The following is a 15778-nucleotide window of genomic DNA, read 5'->3' on the forward strand; positions in this document are numbered from 1 at the left end:
GTTATTTATTTTTTAAGTAAGAAAATAAAATTAGTAAAGTATCCTTGATTTTACTATGGGGTCTTTTTATTGTTTGTTTTGCTTTGTTTTATTTATCCCATATCCTGAACATTTTTCAATAAAATTTTAGGTGTAGAAAAGAAGATGGATGATGCTACCATTTCAACACTGTAAAATCAAAAGAATGCAAATAGTTCAGAGAAAACATACCTTAAATTTGTGACTTGTTTTGAGTGAAAACACAATGTTTGATTATGTTGTTGGTGATACCTGGCGTATTTATGACGGAGAGACAGGTATCTGACAATGCTATTGACCAGGGGTAACAGCAACTCATCCGTGTGGTTGTTCCTTTACCAGCTGGGGAAAGCACTCATCCTGCTCCTACTGTGGTCCTCCAGACCACTGAATCAGCTTCAACATGGTCAGAGCAGCCAGTTTGGCTTCTTATCCTGGCATGTCTGGTAGTTTTCCATGCCGTTTTCAGTTAGCATCACCTCAGCCCAAGGCCAAGTAAGCAGCCAATTCACCTACCTGCAACTCTAACAATTTTTAACATGAATTAATATTAAGGATTCATTGTAATTTTTCATATTTCTACTCCCAGGTTTTTTCTCTGCTCTTAGTTAGTTGGACCAAAGAAATTAATTGTAATTTTATAGTCAGTAGCACTCATTTTATGTGGGGCAATATCATAACATATGGAATATGCTATGGAATTAAAAACCTATTTTATTTTTATTTAAGTTTGGTTTTGAGCTTATTCTTCTATTATGTGATAATGATTTCTTTTTTGAGTATTTTTCAGTAGCATTATCAAAGTATGAGTCTGTCTGTTTAGTATCAAATTCAAACCTTTGGAAGTTCTAGGGTGAAGAGGGCATACCCAGTGACATTTAACAATAGGAGCATGCTGGAATTTTAAAGATCTATTTATTAATCTTCTGAAAACTTTTTTCTTTTCAAGTGATTGAGGAGTAAACATTAAAAATGTAGGCCTACTCAGGGAGTCAGATATTTTAGGAAAAAGCAATTAATTGATAGAGAAAAGTCAGTGGATATCTCCAGTAATTTCAGTGAATTTCTCCTATGCACCTCAGAAGCATTGATTGTGTAACCTGTGCATTTGATTCTTGTTTGCCTCAGCAGGGAATGTAGATGAAAGGAGGATTTATCTTGCTTAAAAACAAGAAATTAGAAAAGACGAGGTTTAGCCCACCTTTTAAACACTGGAAATGTTAAAGCTTCCTTCCATTCAAAATTCCTAAGGGGAAATTAACCATGAGCAAGCAGAGAAAAGTTTTTAACTCGTCCAATTAAATCTTTGGACACAGTGATCATATAGACATTTAAAAATATCTTTACAGATACATGCTGGTCTTGCAGGCTCTCAAACACAAGCAAAATATATATTTATTAAGCATTCAAAAATTCCAGTTTGTCACACCTCCACTTCTCATGATTTTTAGGTAAACATATCCATACTTCTTTTCACTGATGCAAACAAATGAATAGCTGTCACAAAATGATTATACCTTTTTGATAACAGTGGAGCTTTCCAGACTCCCATACCATGTCTGTCCTTTTGAAGACCACACAGTGAAATTTTCTGATTTTTTTTACCTGAACATTCTGGTAGACTTGTCATTTTCTAAATAATTTTATTTTTAACTTTAGAAAATATGTAATTTTGGCTACTTTGCTTTCTGAACATAAATGTGTGAAAGATTCTTTTAGTTAACACGATAAGACAGAAATATACTGAATCGAATTATTCAGTTTATCCCAGTACAATTGCAGCAGGTATGCATATTTTTTTCTCTGTTTAAAATAGATCTGAATTTGTTTCGTTGATTTCAATGTAATGTTAATTTTATGATGAATATTTAAATGTCAAATCGATTAACTGGTTAGGTACTTGTAATTTTGGAAAATATATTCCCTTGGAACTGTAAACAGAGTTTGGGTATATCATCAAAAGTTACTATTCAATTATTTAAAGCTATGTCTTATATCACACTGCAAGTTGGGGTACCTAGAGAAAAAAAATTAGAAGATTATTGAGTATATCTCTCTTTAAAGTAGTGTTCAATGCTAGGCACCTTACTCCTTAAAATAAAAAAGACAAACACTTTTTGGTATTTACTGATAGTATATTACATGTTATGCTCAGAGATTTCTTAAAGAAAAAAAAGAAGAAAACAAATATTATCAAAGTTGCAAAGTAAAATACTTACAAGGAAATGTCAGAACTGAGGTTGCCATTGTCTCTTCTGACTAGGTATGCACCGTATCACTCCCATAAATAGCACGATTTAAAGTTAAGTGTAGTTTCCAAACAACTGTATCCCTGTCCCTGCCTCCTCTATGAGCCCCTGAGCCCTGCTCTGTGGGGAGCTTAGCTCTATCCCTGGCCCCGTTACTTTTTGCTCTCATTTGGACTCCGTGGAGGGACCCTGGGCCTGGTTCATTGCTTGGCACGAAGGGTGCTGTCAACGGACCCTGTTACCAGTTCCCTGCTCTGCCCATGTTCAGCCCCTGCAGGATTGTGCCCAGTTGGTGGGAGCACCTGAGCCGGGTCACCCTTGGCTCCTGGCTTGTGCCCCTTGTAGTGCAGCCCTGCTCTGCCACACACTAATATATGTAGTAGATACTACAGTGAATTATTTACAAGTTACACTAAAAAATAGTTTCATAACACCCAAGAGGTATCATCAGATGACTCAAACTGGCTTTTGCAAAGCATTTGATTTCTGTGATGTTTTATCAGTTCAAATCCTACCTTCTGTTAAATTCATTTAAAAGTGGGATTTCTTATCACTAGTGCAAACAAAACTGTTGTTTCTCAAGCTAGGTGCTCAGAAAATTGAAAACATTTTATAGATATGCATCTTTTAAAAGCTTGGCTGAAATAATTCATCTAGTAACACACAAAAATTATGTGAAAGGCAGAAATTTTGAAAAGATGGAACAGGAGTTCTATGCAATACTTTCACTCAGAATAGCAGTCAGAAGTATCAGCTACTTTCAAAATAAGGTGAATACAGAGTTGCAATTTAAAAGTAATCACATGAAACAAAATCCTGATTATTTTTTTACTTTTTTTTTTCTTTAATTTTAATTTTAGGAGGGTGCTAGATGTATAAATGTGAAGGAAAGTGTACACAAAAGTCACAAAGATGCACATGGAGGGCAACAAGAAAGCCCTAAAAATAGATAGTGTCTATGACATGACACAGAAAGACTCCAAAGTATGAAATCTTGCTGAAAGCTTAGTTCAAATACAGCAAGTAATACTATATTTCTGCAAACAGATTTTTTTTTTTTAAGTGATTACAAATATGATTTATGGAAAAATACTATTTTTTTTTACATTTGGTTGAGAGCTTTAAACTATTCTTTTTTCTCTATTGATAGTTTGAGGCAGAGATTTGGCATATTAAATATGCTAAGTCAAGCATATACAGTAACACTAAGATGAAAGTGTAATATTGTCTGTACACTTTCTGTAATGGCCATATCTGATGTGTTTCTCTTCCATTTATTACTGTTTAGCTGTCATTTAAGTGCCATCTAAACCAGTCAAGGCTGTTAGGCGTTCACTGAAGACAGTCAATGACTGCAAATTTCAACAAGATTCAACTCTGAGAACAATTAAACAAAATACAAAACTGCATGAGGATGAAGTCAGAGGTCATGAGCTTCACAAATAGCCTAACTGCATAATCTTTTTGTCATACAGAACTTCTTTGTATCAAAATATTGAAGTAGGAAAAGAAATAGTGGTGTTGTCTATCTGAGACAATACTTTAGCAGTTCAGTTAAATATATCTTTGTAGTCATAGAGTCATAGAATAGTTTGGGTTGGAAGGGACCTTTAAAGCTCGTGTAGTCCAATCCCCCTGCAGTGAGCAGGGACATCTTTAGCTAGATCAGGTTGCTCAGAGCCCTGACCAGCCTGACCTTGAATGTTTCCAGGGATGGGGCTTCTACCACCTCTCTGGGCAACCTGTTGCAGTGTCTCACCACTCTCCATTGTAAAAAATTTCTTCCTTACATCTAGCCTAAATCTGCCCTCTTTCAGTTTAAAACCATTACTTCTTGTCCTATCACAGCAGGCTCTGCTAAAAAGATTGCCTCCATCTTTCTTACAGGCCCCCTTTTAGTACTGAAAGGCCCTTGAAAACAGTTTTGTCTGTTACAAAATTAAGCGGAGGGTTATTAGTGTAATCTTTATACACTTCCATTAATGTCACTAAATGAAAGGATAAAATCCACTGTCATGCTAGAAAGAAAGATTCTACAAGAAACTATACCTCAGTAAAACTTTACTTGTTTAAGTAAAAACCTTTTGTGAAAAGAAAACTCTAGGAAGCATCACCCTGCTACTTCCTACAGCAACCTGAGAAAATAAACGTCACCATGAAAAACTTAGTAAAGTTTGCATAATTTCATTATCACACTTTCTTAATTTAAAATCCAATCCTCCACTCACACAAATGTGTGCTATTTTTCTACTGCACCCACACACTTGGAAGATTTTGTAAAAGTCTTGCAAAAGTAGTCTATTTCAAGACCTATATAAAAGCTTAATTGTCTTTTCCTCTTCAAGTGCTGACTTATTCTATTCTCTTCTACATCTCGCCTTATCCTGTTCTTCACTATAGTGTCATCCTAAATACACAATATGAAAACTTTTGAGCATGCCAGGCTTCCTTGAGTTTCTTCTCAATATAGTAATATTTAAAAAAAAATGTATCCCAAAGCTCCAGCTTTGAAGGTTTAGTTTAATATAAAAATAATCCTGCGCACATTCATATATATACATAGATAGGTACCTAGATATTTATGTGTACAGATTGATATACATAGATATGAACATACATGGTCACACAAGTAATTATAAACCTTCTTGGCAGCTTTAACAAAACATACAAAGAAAAAATTTCTGCCTTTCCAAGATATTATTTTCCACTTCCTGCCATCCTCCTAGCTTCCTTGACCTGTTTTTTCTGGATCTCATTAAAAGTGTAACTCAATAAAGACCATAAGCTCATAATAGTAATGATGGCTTTATTCTTTTGTACTTGTGCAGGATGTTGTTCACATACTCTTTGAGATTACGATTTAGAGTGGATTCACCAATAGAAGTGTTTGACAGTGAGGGCCTTCTTGTGCTCCTATATGTCATCAAATCTCCATGTAAATTTTATCTTTTGATGAGTGGACAGAAAGGAAGAAATATACATGTACTTGGTTTTTCTTGTGGAAGACAACCTTAAAATCTTTTAGTTATGGGTTTCCTCTTTCCTGAAGCTGGTATCAGAATTGCATACAAACACTCATAGAACGGGAAATACAAATGGAAACAGAGACATACAAAGAAATAAAATTGTGGCCCTCCTTTGGACCCTCTCTAACAGGTCCATGTCTTTCTTGTGCTGGAGACCCCAGACCTGGATGCAGTACTCCAGGTGGAGTCTCACCAGAGCAGAGTAGAGGGGAAGAATCAGCTGCCTCAACCTACTGGCTGTGTTTCTTTTGATGCAGCCCAGGATATGGTTGGCTTTCTGGGCTGCAAGTGCATATTGCTGGCTCATGTCCAATTTTTCATCTACCAATATCCCCAAGTCCTTCTACACAAAACTGCTCTCAGTCCATTCATCTCCCAGTCTGTGCTGCTACTGAGGATTGCCCCAACCCAGCTGCATGATGTTGGACTTGACCTCATTGAACTTTACAGGGTTCTCACAGGCCCTCTCCTTGAGCCTGCCAACGTCCTTCTGGATGGCATCCCTTCCCTCAAGCGAAGCAACTGTAGCACTCAAATTGGTGTCATCCACATACTTGTTGAGGGCGCACTGAATCCCACTATCCATGTCGTTAACAAAGATACTGAATAGTATTGGTACCGATACTGACCCCTGAGGGACACCACTTGTCACTGATCTCCATATGGACATTAAGTTGTTGACTGCAACTCTCACAGAATCGCAGAATGTTAGGGGTTGGAAGGGACCTCGAAAGATCATCTAGTCCAACCCCCCTTCCAAAGCAGGACCACCTAGAGTAGGTCACACAGGAATGCGTCCAGGCGGGTTTTGAATGTCTCCAGAGAAGGAGACTCCACAACCTCTCTGGGCAGCCTGTTCCAGTGCTCTGCCACCCTCACAGTGAAAAAGTTTTTCCTTATGTTGATGTGGAACCTCCTATGCTCCAGCTTGCACCTGTTGCGCCCTGTCCTATCATTTGCGATCACCAAGAAGAGCCCGGCTCCATCCTCCTGACACTCGCCCTTTACGTATTTATAAACATTAATGAGGTCACACCCCAGTCTCCTCTTCTCCAAGCTAAAGAGACCCAGCTCCCTCAGCCTTTCATCATAAGGAAGATGTTCCACCTCCCTCAATCATCCTTGTGGCTCTCAGCTGGACTCTTTCCAGCAGTTCCCTGTCCTTCTTGAGCTGAGGGGCCCAGAACTGATCACACTATTCCAGCTGTCTCAGCAGAGCAGAGTAGAGGGGGAGGAGAACCTCTCTCGACCTACTGACCACACTCCTTCTAATACACCCCAGGCTGCCATTGGCCTTCTTGGCCACAAGGACACATTGCTGGCTCATGGTCATCCTGCTGTCCACCAGGACCCCCAGGTTCCTTTCCCCTACACTGCTCTCTAACAGCTCAGTTTCCAGCCTGTTCTGGTGCATGGGATTATTCTTTCCCAGAGGCAAGATTCTACATTTGCCCTTGTTGTATTTCATTAAATTTCTCCCCACCCAGTTCTCCAGCCTGTCCAGGTCTTGCTGAATGGCAGCACAGCCTCCTGGTGTGTCAGGCACTCCTCCCAGTTTTGTGTCATCAGCAAACTTGTTGACAGTGCACTGTATTCCCTCATCCATGACATTGATGAATATATTGAATAGTATTGGTCCCAGTACCAACCCCTGAGGGACTCGACTAGATACAGGCCTCCAGCTAGACTCTGTCCCATTGGCCACAACTCTCTGACTTTTTTCCTTCAACCAATTCACAATCCACCTCACTACCCGATCATCCAGAACGCACTTCCTCAGTTTAGCTGTGAGGATGCTGTGGTAGATGGTGTCAAATGCTTTACTGAAATCAAGATAAACCACATTCACTGCAGTACCATCATCTCTCCACCTGGTTATGTCTTCATAAAAGGCTATCATGTTGGTCAAACAAGACTTCCCCTTGGTGAAGCCATGTCGACTGCTCCTAGTGACCCTCTTATCCTTGATATGCCTAGAAACAGCACTGAGGATAAGTTGTTACATTACTTTTCCAGGGATGGAGGTGAGGCTGACTGGTCTGTAGTTACCCAGGTCCTCTTTCTTGCCCTTTTTGAAGACCGCAGTGATATTTGCTTTCCTCCAGTCCTCAGGCTCCTCACCTGTTCCCCGCAACTTACCAAAGACGATGGAGAGTGGTCTAGCAATGACTTCTGCCAGTTTCCTCAGCACCCACGGGTGCATCCCATCAGGGCCCATGGATTTATGTATGTCTAGCTTGCTTAATTGATCCCTAACCTAATCCTCATCAACCAAGTCAAACTCCTCCTTTATCATGACTTCCTCTGGGGCCTCAGGGGTCTGGAACTCCTGAGGATAGTCTCCAGCAGTATAGACAGAGGCAAAGAAGGTATTCAGTAATTCTGCCTTCATTCTAACCTCTGTCACCAGGGCACCTGCCTCATTCAACAGTGGGCCTCCATTGCCTATAGTGTTGGTTTTCTCTGCAATGTATTTGAAGAAGCCCTTTCTGTTGTACTTGACCTCCCTTGCAAGGCTTAACTCCAAGAAGGCCTTAGCTTTCCTAGTTGCCTCCCTGCATCCTCTGACAACAGACTTATACTCCTCCCATGTGGCCATCTCCTCCTTCCAAGATCTATAGACTCTCTTCTTCCACTTGGATTTCCCAGTAGTTCCCTGTTTAACCATGGAGGTCTCTTGGCTCCCCTTCTTGATTTCCTACCCTCTGGGATGCTCTGATCTTGAGCTTGGAAAAAGTGGTCCTTGAATATAAACCAACTATCTTGGGCCCCTTTACGTTCCAGTGCCCTGTCCCATGGGATTTCCCCTAGCAATTGCTTGAAAAGGCCAAAGTTGGCCCTGCTGAAGTCCAGGGTTGTGATCCTGCTTGATATTCTATTCCTACCACACAAGATCCTGAGCTCCACTTTTTGGATGTGGTCATCCAGCCAACGCCTTATCCATTGAATAGTCCATCCATCAAATCCATGTCTCTTCAATTTAGCAAGAAGGATGTTGTATGGGACCGTGTCAAAGGCCTTACAGAAGTCTAGGTAGATGACAACTTGACTTACAGAAGTCAAGATAGATGATAATATGGATAATTAGCAAATGTGTGGATAATATATCTGTTGCTATTGCAGAATTATTATGTATCCCTCAAGCAACAGCCTTCCAGAAGTGGACATCTGGGCCATGACTCCGAAGTAGACACTGATAAAAAATGTTCTGTGACTCATCACATTCTTGATTTTTCAAAGTGTTTTTTTCACTCTTGTAATCCGTTTGTGTTAGAAGATACTCAAACACAATTGCAAAAAAATTACCTGTTTTTTTCTACCTTAAATACGTTATCTTTTTCTGATCTGTCTCAAAAGCTTCCTGTTGCAAAGAACACAAAAATTCCATAGCTATCAGATCACACAAACTGAGAACTCCACAATCTCATATTCACTTTACATTCATTTATCCATGTTTATATGCTTCTTAATTAATTATGTTTTGCTGAGACAAATTTTATGAGGGATAGATTATTTTTAACATTTTAACTAGAATTAAAGCACATCATATAGATTTTAAAACATCTATGATTAATTAGGAAAAGTGCACCTTAAAGTCTAAATAAAGATTTCATCATTTTAAAATATTAGCTTTAACTTTTTTCTCAGATATTTTTAAGATATGAATACAAATTCTGTTTCAATAATGTTTATTCTTTACCTTGTCCTGAAGTTTGCAGGATGAGGATGCCCATCATATAATGACAAATAATCATACTCTTCTTCTAGAGCAAAAGACTGAAAGACGATCTGTATTCTGTTTCTTTCTTCTGCTATTATAACCCATGTACAGTTTGCACCATTTGGATATCCATATGGGAAGCCAGGGCTTTCTATAGTGCCATTAAGTCCTTTTAAAGTTCCACCACAGGTATAAATAAATCCTAAAAAACCCAAGGAAATAAAAGTTAGCAATCCATTTTTATATCAACCTTCAATAAAATATGTCATTGGAATTAATGGTTTCAAAAAAATTATCAAAATACTTCTTTGCAAGTAGTGCATTTAGAAAGGTAAAGCCTATGTTTTAATACAAATCCTGGCCCCTTGATGCAGAACAACCCCACCCACCTAACAAATGTGTTTTCCATACTGTTTATGTAAAGACATATGGTAGCATCTTTGCAAATAAATACATATAAACAACATCTATGACTAAATTTGGTTGCCTATGAGGCAAAGTATTTGCATCAATTCCCTTCTTTTGTAAAAAGGAAGAGAAACAGACAAAGATAAGTAAATGAGTCTTTTTTGGTGCAGGTCTGATACAGATTAGATCTATTAAACTCCTGCTACTCCTTCCCAGATTTTAGGACTGGAAGAGGCTGAAAAGCTATTTGTTATGAACAAGATTTTTTCAACCAATAATTCTGATTTATGGAAGTGGTGTTCTTAAAGACTCAATGTGAAATAGCCATCTGTTCTTCATTATATTACCTCATGTAAATAACTGCATTGTATATTTGCAACCAGAAAGAATTTAGTAAGCTTTTCTATATCTAAATAAACTATTAAAATGAACACACTAAGTGGGTGTTGTTGTTTAACCCCAATAAGCAGCTAAGCACCACACGGCTGCTTGCTCCCTTCCCCCGGTGGGATGGGGGAGAGAATAGGAAAGGTCAAAAGTTGGAAAATTTGTGGGTTGAGAAAAAGACAGTTTAACAGGTAGAGCAAAAGCTGTGCACATAAAAGCAAAGAATAAGGAATTCATTTGCTACTTTGGCAGGCAGGTGTTTAGCCATTTCCAGGAAAGCTGGACTCCATCACACCTACCAGTTACATAGGAAGACAAATGCCATAACCCTGGACATCCTCCCTTACTACTTCTTTCCCTCAGCTTTTATCACTGAGGGTGACATCATATGGTATGGAATATCCCTTTGATCAGTTGGGGTCAGCTGTCCCAGCTGTGTCCCCTTCCAACTTCTTGATCACCCACAGCCTATTTGCTGGTAGGGGCAGCATGAGAAACAGAGAAGGCCTTGATGCTGTGTAGCACTGTTCAGCAATAATGAAAACATCCTTTTGTTTTCAACACTGTTTTTGTTACAAATACAAAACATAACACCGTAAGATCTGCTATGAAGAAAATTAACTCTATCCCAGCCAAGATCAGTAGAGTGGGTCAAAGCTGCAAAGTGGATCAGCCAATAGATCCTTTGTAACATGAATATCCCCAAATGTCAGAAATGGCCCCTACATTCAAAAGCCAAATTTTCTTGAAATATAAGCAATTTTCTTTTTATACAGAAAATCCACTTTCTGAGAAAAAATAGAAAACAAGAATAATTATAAAAAGATCTCCCTCAAGTGACTGTGGCCTGGCGTGGCGTGTCCTTTTCTATACTGTTGCTGTCAGTTCTAATGCTCAGTTACAGTGGTTCCTAACTCCTCTTTGTCCTTAGGATATTTTTTTCTCTCCACTAGCTTTGCAGTCTGGCTGTAGGTCTACATCTCCTTTCCAGGCTTTCTGCTCTCTTATCCAATCAATATTACATCAGTTTTCCTGCTTTGCACCCCCAAAGGTTCTCTTCCCCAAATGTGCTCAGAACAAGTTCCCTCTGCTAGCAGGAGGGATTTCATCAACAGAGAAACACAAAGCACTCAGCTACTCAGCATGCTCTTTCAGAGAAAGATGGTATACATTTCATAACAAGCTACAAACAAACAAAGCAGATGCCGTCTCCTTAATTAAATACACGTATATATTTGAGCTCATTAAATCATCTTCTTTATGGCATATTCACAAGCTTGTCTTCATGTTGAGCATTTAAATGTGCAGAGACCCCTTTCTCTGAAGTACTAAGCAGAAATCTCTTAATATTTTACACTTTGTATTGCTACACTGTAAAGTAACCTTTCTTGACAACAGAAAAGGGACACATCTAATATTTTTATCTTTGCTTTTTCATGTTTATCTCCAATGGTGAGAAAAGATGCCTCTTACAAAGTGTTATTACTCTTTTACTACAAATATCAGTAGATCATAGACATATAGGACAGAGAGGGAATGGAAGATATTCAGAAAGTAATTAGGGCTTTGTTTGCCTCATCTGGCATGTATAGCAAATTTTACCTTCTACTGCAAATTAGCTTAGAGAATTCATTCTCGTATCTGTGCCTACACACTTTCATTTGTTAGTAACCTTCATTGCTAGGAGCTGTTTTATTTATGTCTTTCTGCATCTCCCTCATATACTCAAACTATTTTTAAATCTCCTTTATGTGTTATTATTTATTATTTAAGCTCAGCTGTTTTATTTAGCACGTTAAAAATTTTTTTGAATACAGTTTGTGTGCAAGCCACTTTACAAAACTAAACTATTTACTCATCATAAGATCTTCGTCATAGAAATCTAGCACCTCCCACCAAATATAGTCACTGGAATAAAATAAGACTTTTTAAATAGCTAAATGCATATATATTTATCAATTTAGTTTTTCCTAGAAAACTCTTGCTGGGGCCTACTTCAGAGAGAAAAAAAATACAGGGAGAGACTTGAAAATTAAATAGTTCGCACTGTTAATTTCTGTGCATCTCTCCAGACCAAGTGTGGAAAATATGGTATGAACTTTGACTCAACGTCAAAATACAGCTCCATAATCAAGACCCTGTGTCACTGTTAATGTATCTAAGTCAGGGTAGCTATCAACTACATATGCACTATTCTGTTAATTCAATGCAAGCTATAAAGAAAAACTCAAATAATAGGTCTTCTATGACCAAAATAAAATTATGTTTTCCAAAAAAGGAACAGAGACAAAACAATGAGAAAGTGCTTCTGAGATAACGGACTACTTATTAAGGAATGCAATGCTTCATATTGGAACCAGTAATTGTTCCTATCCATACATATATATGAAATGTAAACTTCCATGATATATAAAAGTTCCACTTACTCCTTTTACTCAATATCCAAACTGTAACAAAAGAGAATTATTTGTAGCCTGCAAGATGATATAATTTGGATATTTTTCAATGATTCCTAGCAAAATGTAACACAGCTATGCACATGTCAGAAGATACATTCTTAATTCCAAGAATGGAAAAAACAAACAATGAAGTCTGATTTTGACAGGTCTATTCTTTTAGAATGTAAAATAAAAAATCGTGCCAATAGAATCTGCAAAACATGCACTTTAATCTCTACTTTCATATCTTAATCCATTCTCTAATCCATTCTTCACCTTGGCAGACCAACTTGGTTACATTCAAAATAAATAATATGCATTAACTGACTGATCTGATCAAATGTTGAAAACATGGCATTTATTTTCACAAGGCAAAATTCATGCTGAAATATCTGGTAACACATACTGTGATCTTTTTCCTCTAGATTTCAGAAGTAGCATTCAAAACAGAGTTTACTTGCAAACTGTTTTCCATTAAAGAGAAGGTTTGATTCAAAGCATGAGATAAAGAATTTTGAAAAGCTTGAAAATAGTCTAGAAAAGAAAAATATTTGTTGAAGAATTGTGAAGATGAACAACACCACTGATGATACTCTCTTAATAGCTAGTATGATTCGAAGTTTCTGTTGAATTGTTTTCTGCCAGATTTTAAAATTCAGATGTTTAATTCTCCTCCTTTTACATGGATAGATAGTTCTTGAAATCAGAAAATGCTTCCACCCTTCGTGATTTCAGTCATCCTTTGATTCATAGTGGGATTACAGTAAGCATCAGTAACATGTTATTAATCTATGTATTCAACTTTCATAGCCTTCTAAGAAAGAAATACTGAGACCATAACCATACCCCTTTCCCTTGGATGTCCCATAACTATACTCACTTAGTACACTATAAGATTGTATTTTGCTTTTTGTTTTCCTCCTGACCATCCAATTGTATTGTTTAATGAATATTTACACACCACTCACCTTCCAAGTACTGCACATCATCTGTTATTCTCCTTTGTTTAAATGTAATCTTTAATAGTAACCATCACCATAAAATAATTATACTGTCTGCATTGATTAACACACACATTTCTAAGTTGCTTGTGTATTTCCTTTTAAAGAGGTATTTGATACTCGCTGTCATTTACTTTAAAAGCAAACTGAGAAAATGGAAGATGAGTTGTTCACATGCTGCTTTACATGCTGTATCTTTTCTGATGTCCCAATCTTCTTTCATCTCTTTCACTTGCACCCACATTAAAGCACAGTCAATCATATTTTAAAGTGTTCTTTTGCCATGTCACCCATGTTCATCTCACTTTTCTTATGCAATCTAACTATTTGCAAAATTGTTCTTTTGCCCCTGTATGGTGGTCCTCCTCCATTCAGAATCCATCGACTTTACTGATCTCTCCTGATGTTTGCATTTTTCTGCAACAACTTTTTCTATTTGTGATCTTTGACCACCTGGCTTTTGGCAGCAAAGAGAAGTTAATTTTCATGATGACCATAAATCAGGAAGGACTGTAGTCCTAATTCTCTTCTGTTATGCTAGATTCTCTTTCTGTTGACTTGCATTATCATCACATTAGGTTTTATGGTGCCTGTGTGTTCATTCTTCTTGTTCCCTTACTCTCACTTATAGTCCTGATTGTGAAACCTTTTGCTTTGTAGTTTCATTTTATACTCTTACATGTGTTTCTTAGCACATCAGAGAACCTATTGGAATGCTACAGCAACAGATTGCACAGTGGTGTGAACCCTTCCCTATTTCATGAACACTTTTTTACCTCCTATCAATCCTTCCTGGTTTTGGAAAATATACACACAATCTCTCTTTCTAAACCATCTCAGCTTCTCTGTCATTTTAATTGGTCTGACATGCCTTACACCAAGATCTTTGAGCCCATTTACAAAATGGAGAAGAGGAAGATCACATCAGATGTAATAACTGTATTTTACTTTGGACTAGGTTTGAAATCTGAAATTTACCTTTTTATATCTTCTGCTCATGTCTTAGTTCTCTTTAATTTATTCTTTTCCATTTCCCAATAAGCCTATTTTCTGCATAAAACAAGCCTCCTTTCTCTAACCTTAACTTCCAAAACAAAAGTTTTATTGACTTTTTTCACTTCAGTGCAAAAATGCAAGATAATTGCTTCCTTTAATGTATGGGATTTGGTTCCTTCCTGTTCTTCACTTTTTTCTCTGCCTTCAAATATCCAGCAGCTTGCATGCTTATTTCTTTCTCCACTGTGCTTTCATAACAGGTGTTACGAACTGGTGACTTTTATGCTAAGGACGGTCACTGGTCTCCATTCCTACCAGAACAGTCTAATCCCCTTGTTTTTTTCCTAAGTCTTATTTTCCTCCTGTGCTAGGCATGGAAAGTGCATAGACCAGCAGCAACGATGCACCACAGCACAGCAGAACAAAAGTACACTGCACCTGTGTAGTAATTTGCAGTGGGGTATGTATCCATACCAGCTACAAGGCACTAGAGCTGCTGCTGTTTCAGAAATATCTATCTTGTATTCATATAGATGCCTGTTTAACCCAATACACTGTACTTCAAAGATTCTTTCTCACTTCTATTTCAGCTCCAATAGCAGCTTTTACATTAATCTTTCTACCAGCTGAGCAAAGTCTACATTTAATATTTCACCTGACCATTAAAAAAAAAATAATCACCCCACAGATTAATTATGTGATTTTCTCCTTTTTATTTTAAGTTCCCAGAGTAATAATAACTACTTCTGTTGTGGTTATGTCCATCTCTGTGGATTGGGTTTTTTTTTCTTTCTATTTTTGTCAGTCGTTCTTTTTTTACATATCGTGCTTATTTCCTTGATTTACACTGTGTTCTTTAGTCTAGAGAAATTCCAGATGTGCCTAATAAAGCCTCATAAAACCCACAAAAATCTTGTGTCTGTGAAGTGCACAATGTAAGAACACCATTGTAGCGCCTCTATGAAAATCAGCTCATGAGTTCCAAGCAATTCAGGATTTTTTAACTAAATTGACATTTCATTTCAGTTTGCTCTTAAAAGCATTTACTTCCACAAACAAGATAGTTGAATGCGTATTCTCTGCACAACTTACTGGAAATTGTGCCAATTATAAAGTGTTCAAAATAAGCTTGTTTTAAGGCTCGCTCTTTATCTATGATTTGCATCATTTTAAAGTTATTAGAAAAGACAGTTATACTTCTTTGCAAATAATTGTGTAAAATAGATTGTCTTGCCGTTGCATAAGCTATAACAAGGTGCCAGAATGACTTCTCCAATCATTTGGTAGGGTTGGCTAGAAACCCTGTAACAAGCTCACTGGAACTGGTATAGAATACCAGCCAAAAAGAGGCTATCACTGTAAAATTAATTATCACTGCATTTGAAGAATGTTATGGAAGTATTCTTTTTCCTACAAAAAGTAATTTCTTATCTGTGTTTCAGCCACCTTTTCTGAAAGAGCTTCAGAAATGTTTTAGTGTTGTCTTCCACTTGTTTTATCTGTGAAACCTGGAAGACGGACAGAAGATTCTGCA

At 37.4% G+C, this 15778-nt stretch overlaps 1 protein-coding gene across 3 annotated transcripts in view; it reads right to left on the minus strand.

Moving 5' to 3' along the window:
• Positions 1-15778, minus strand: part of CSMD3 (CUB and Sushi multiple domains 3) — a 697991-nt gene that overhangs the window by 596220 nt on the left and 85993 nt on the right. For all 3 annotated transcript variants that reach the window (XM_086465685.1, XM_086465684.1, XM_086465682.1), the window contains exon 2: positions 8994-9216. In XM_086465685.1, the coding sequence (XP_086321811.1) occupies positions 8994-9216 (223 nt within the window). The remainder of the gene's footprint in view (positions 1-8993; positions 9217-15778) is intronic.

The sequence above is a fragment of the Leptosomus discolor genome, chromosome 5 (assembly GCF_034619465.1).
Source record: "Leptosomus discolor isolate bLepDis1 chromosome 5, bLepDis1.hap2, whole genome shotgun sequence".
Classification (NCBI taxonomy): Eukaryota; Metazoa; Chordata; class Aves; order Leptosomiformes; family Leptosomidae; genus Leptosomus; species Leptosomus discolor.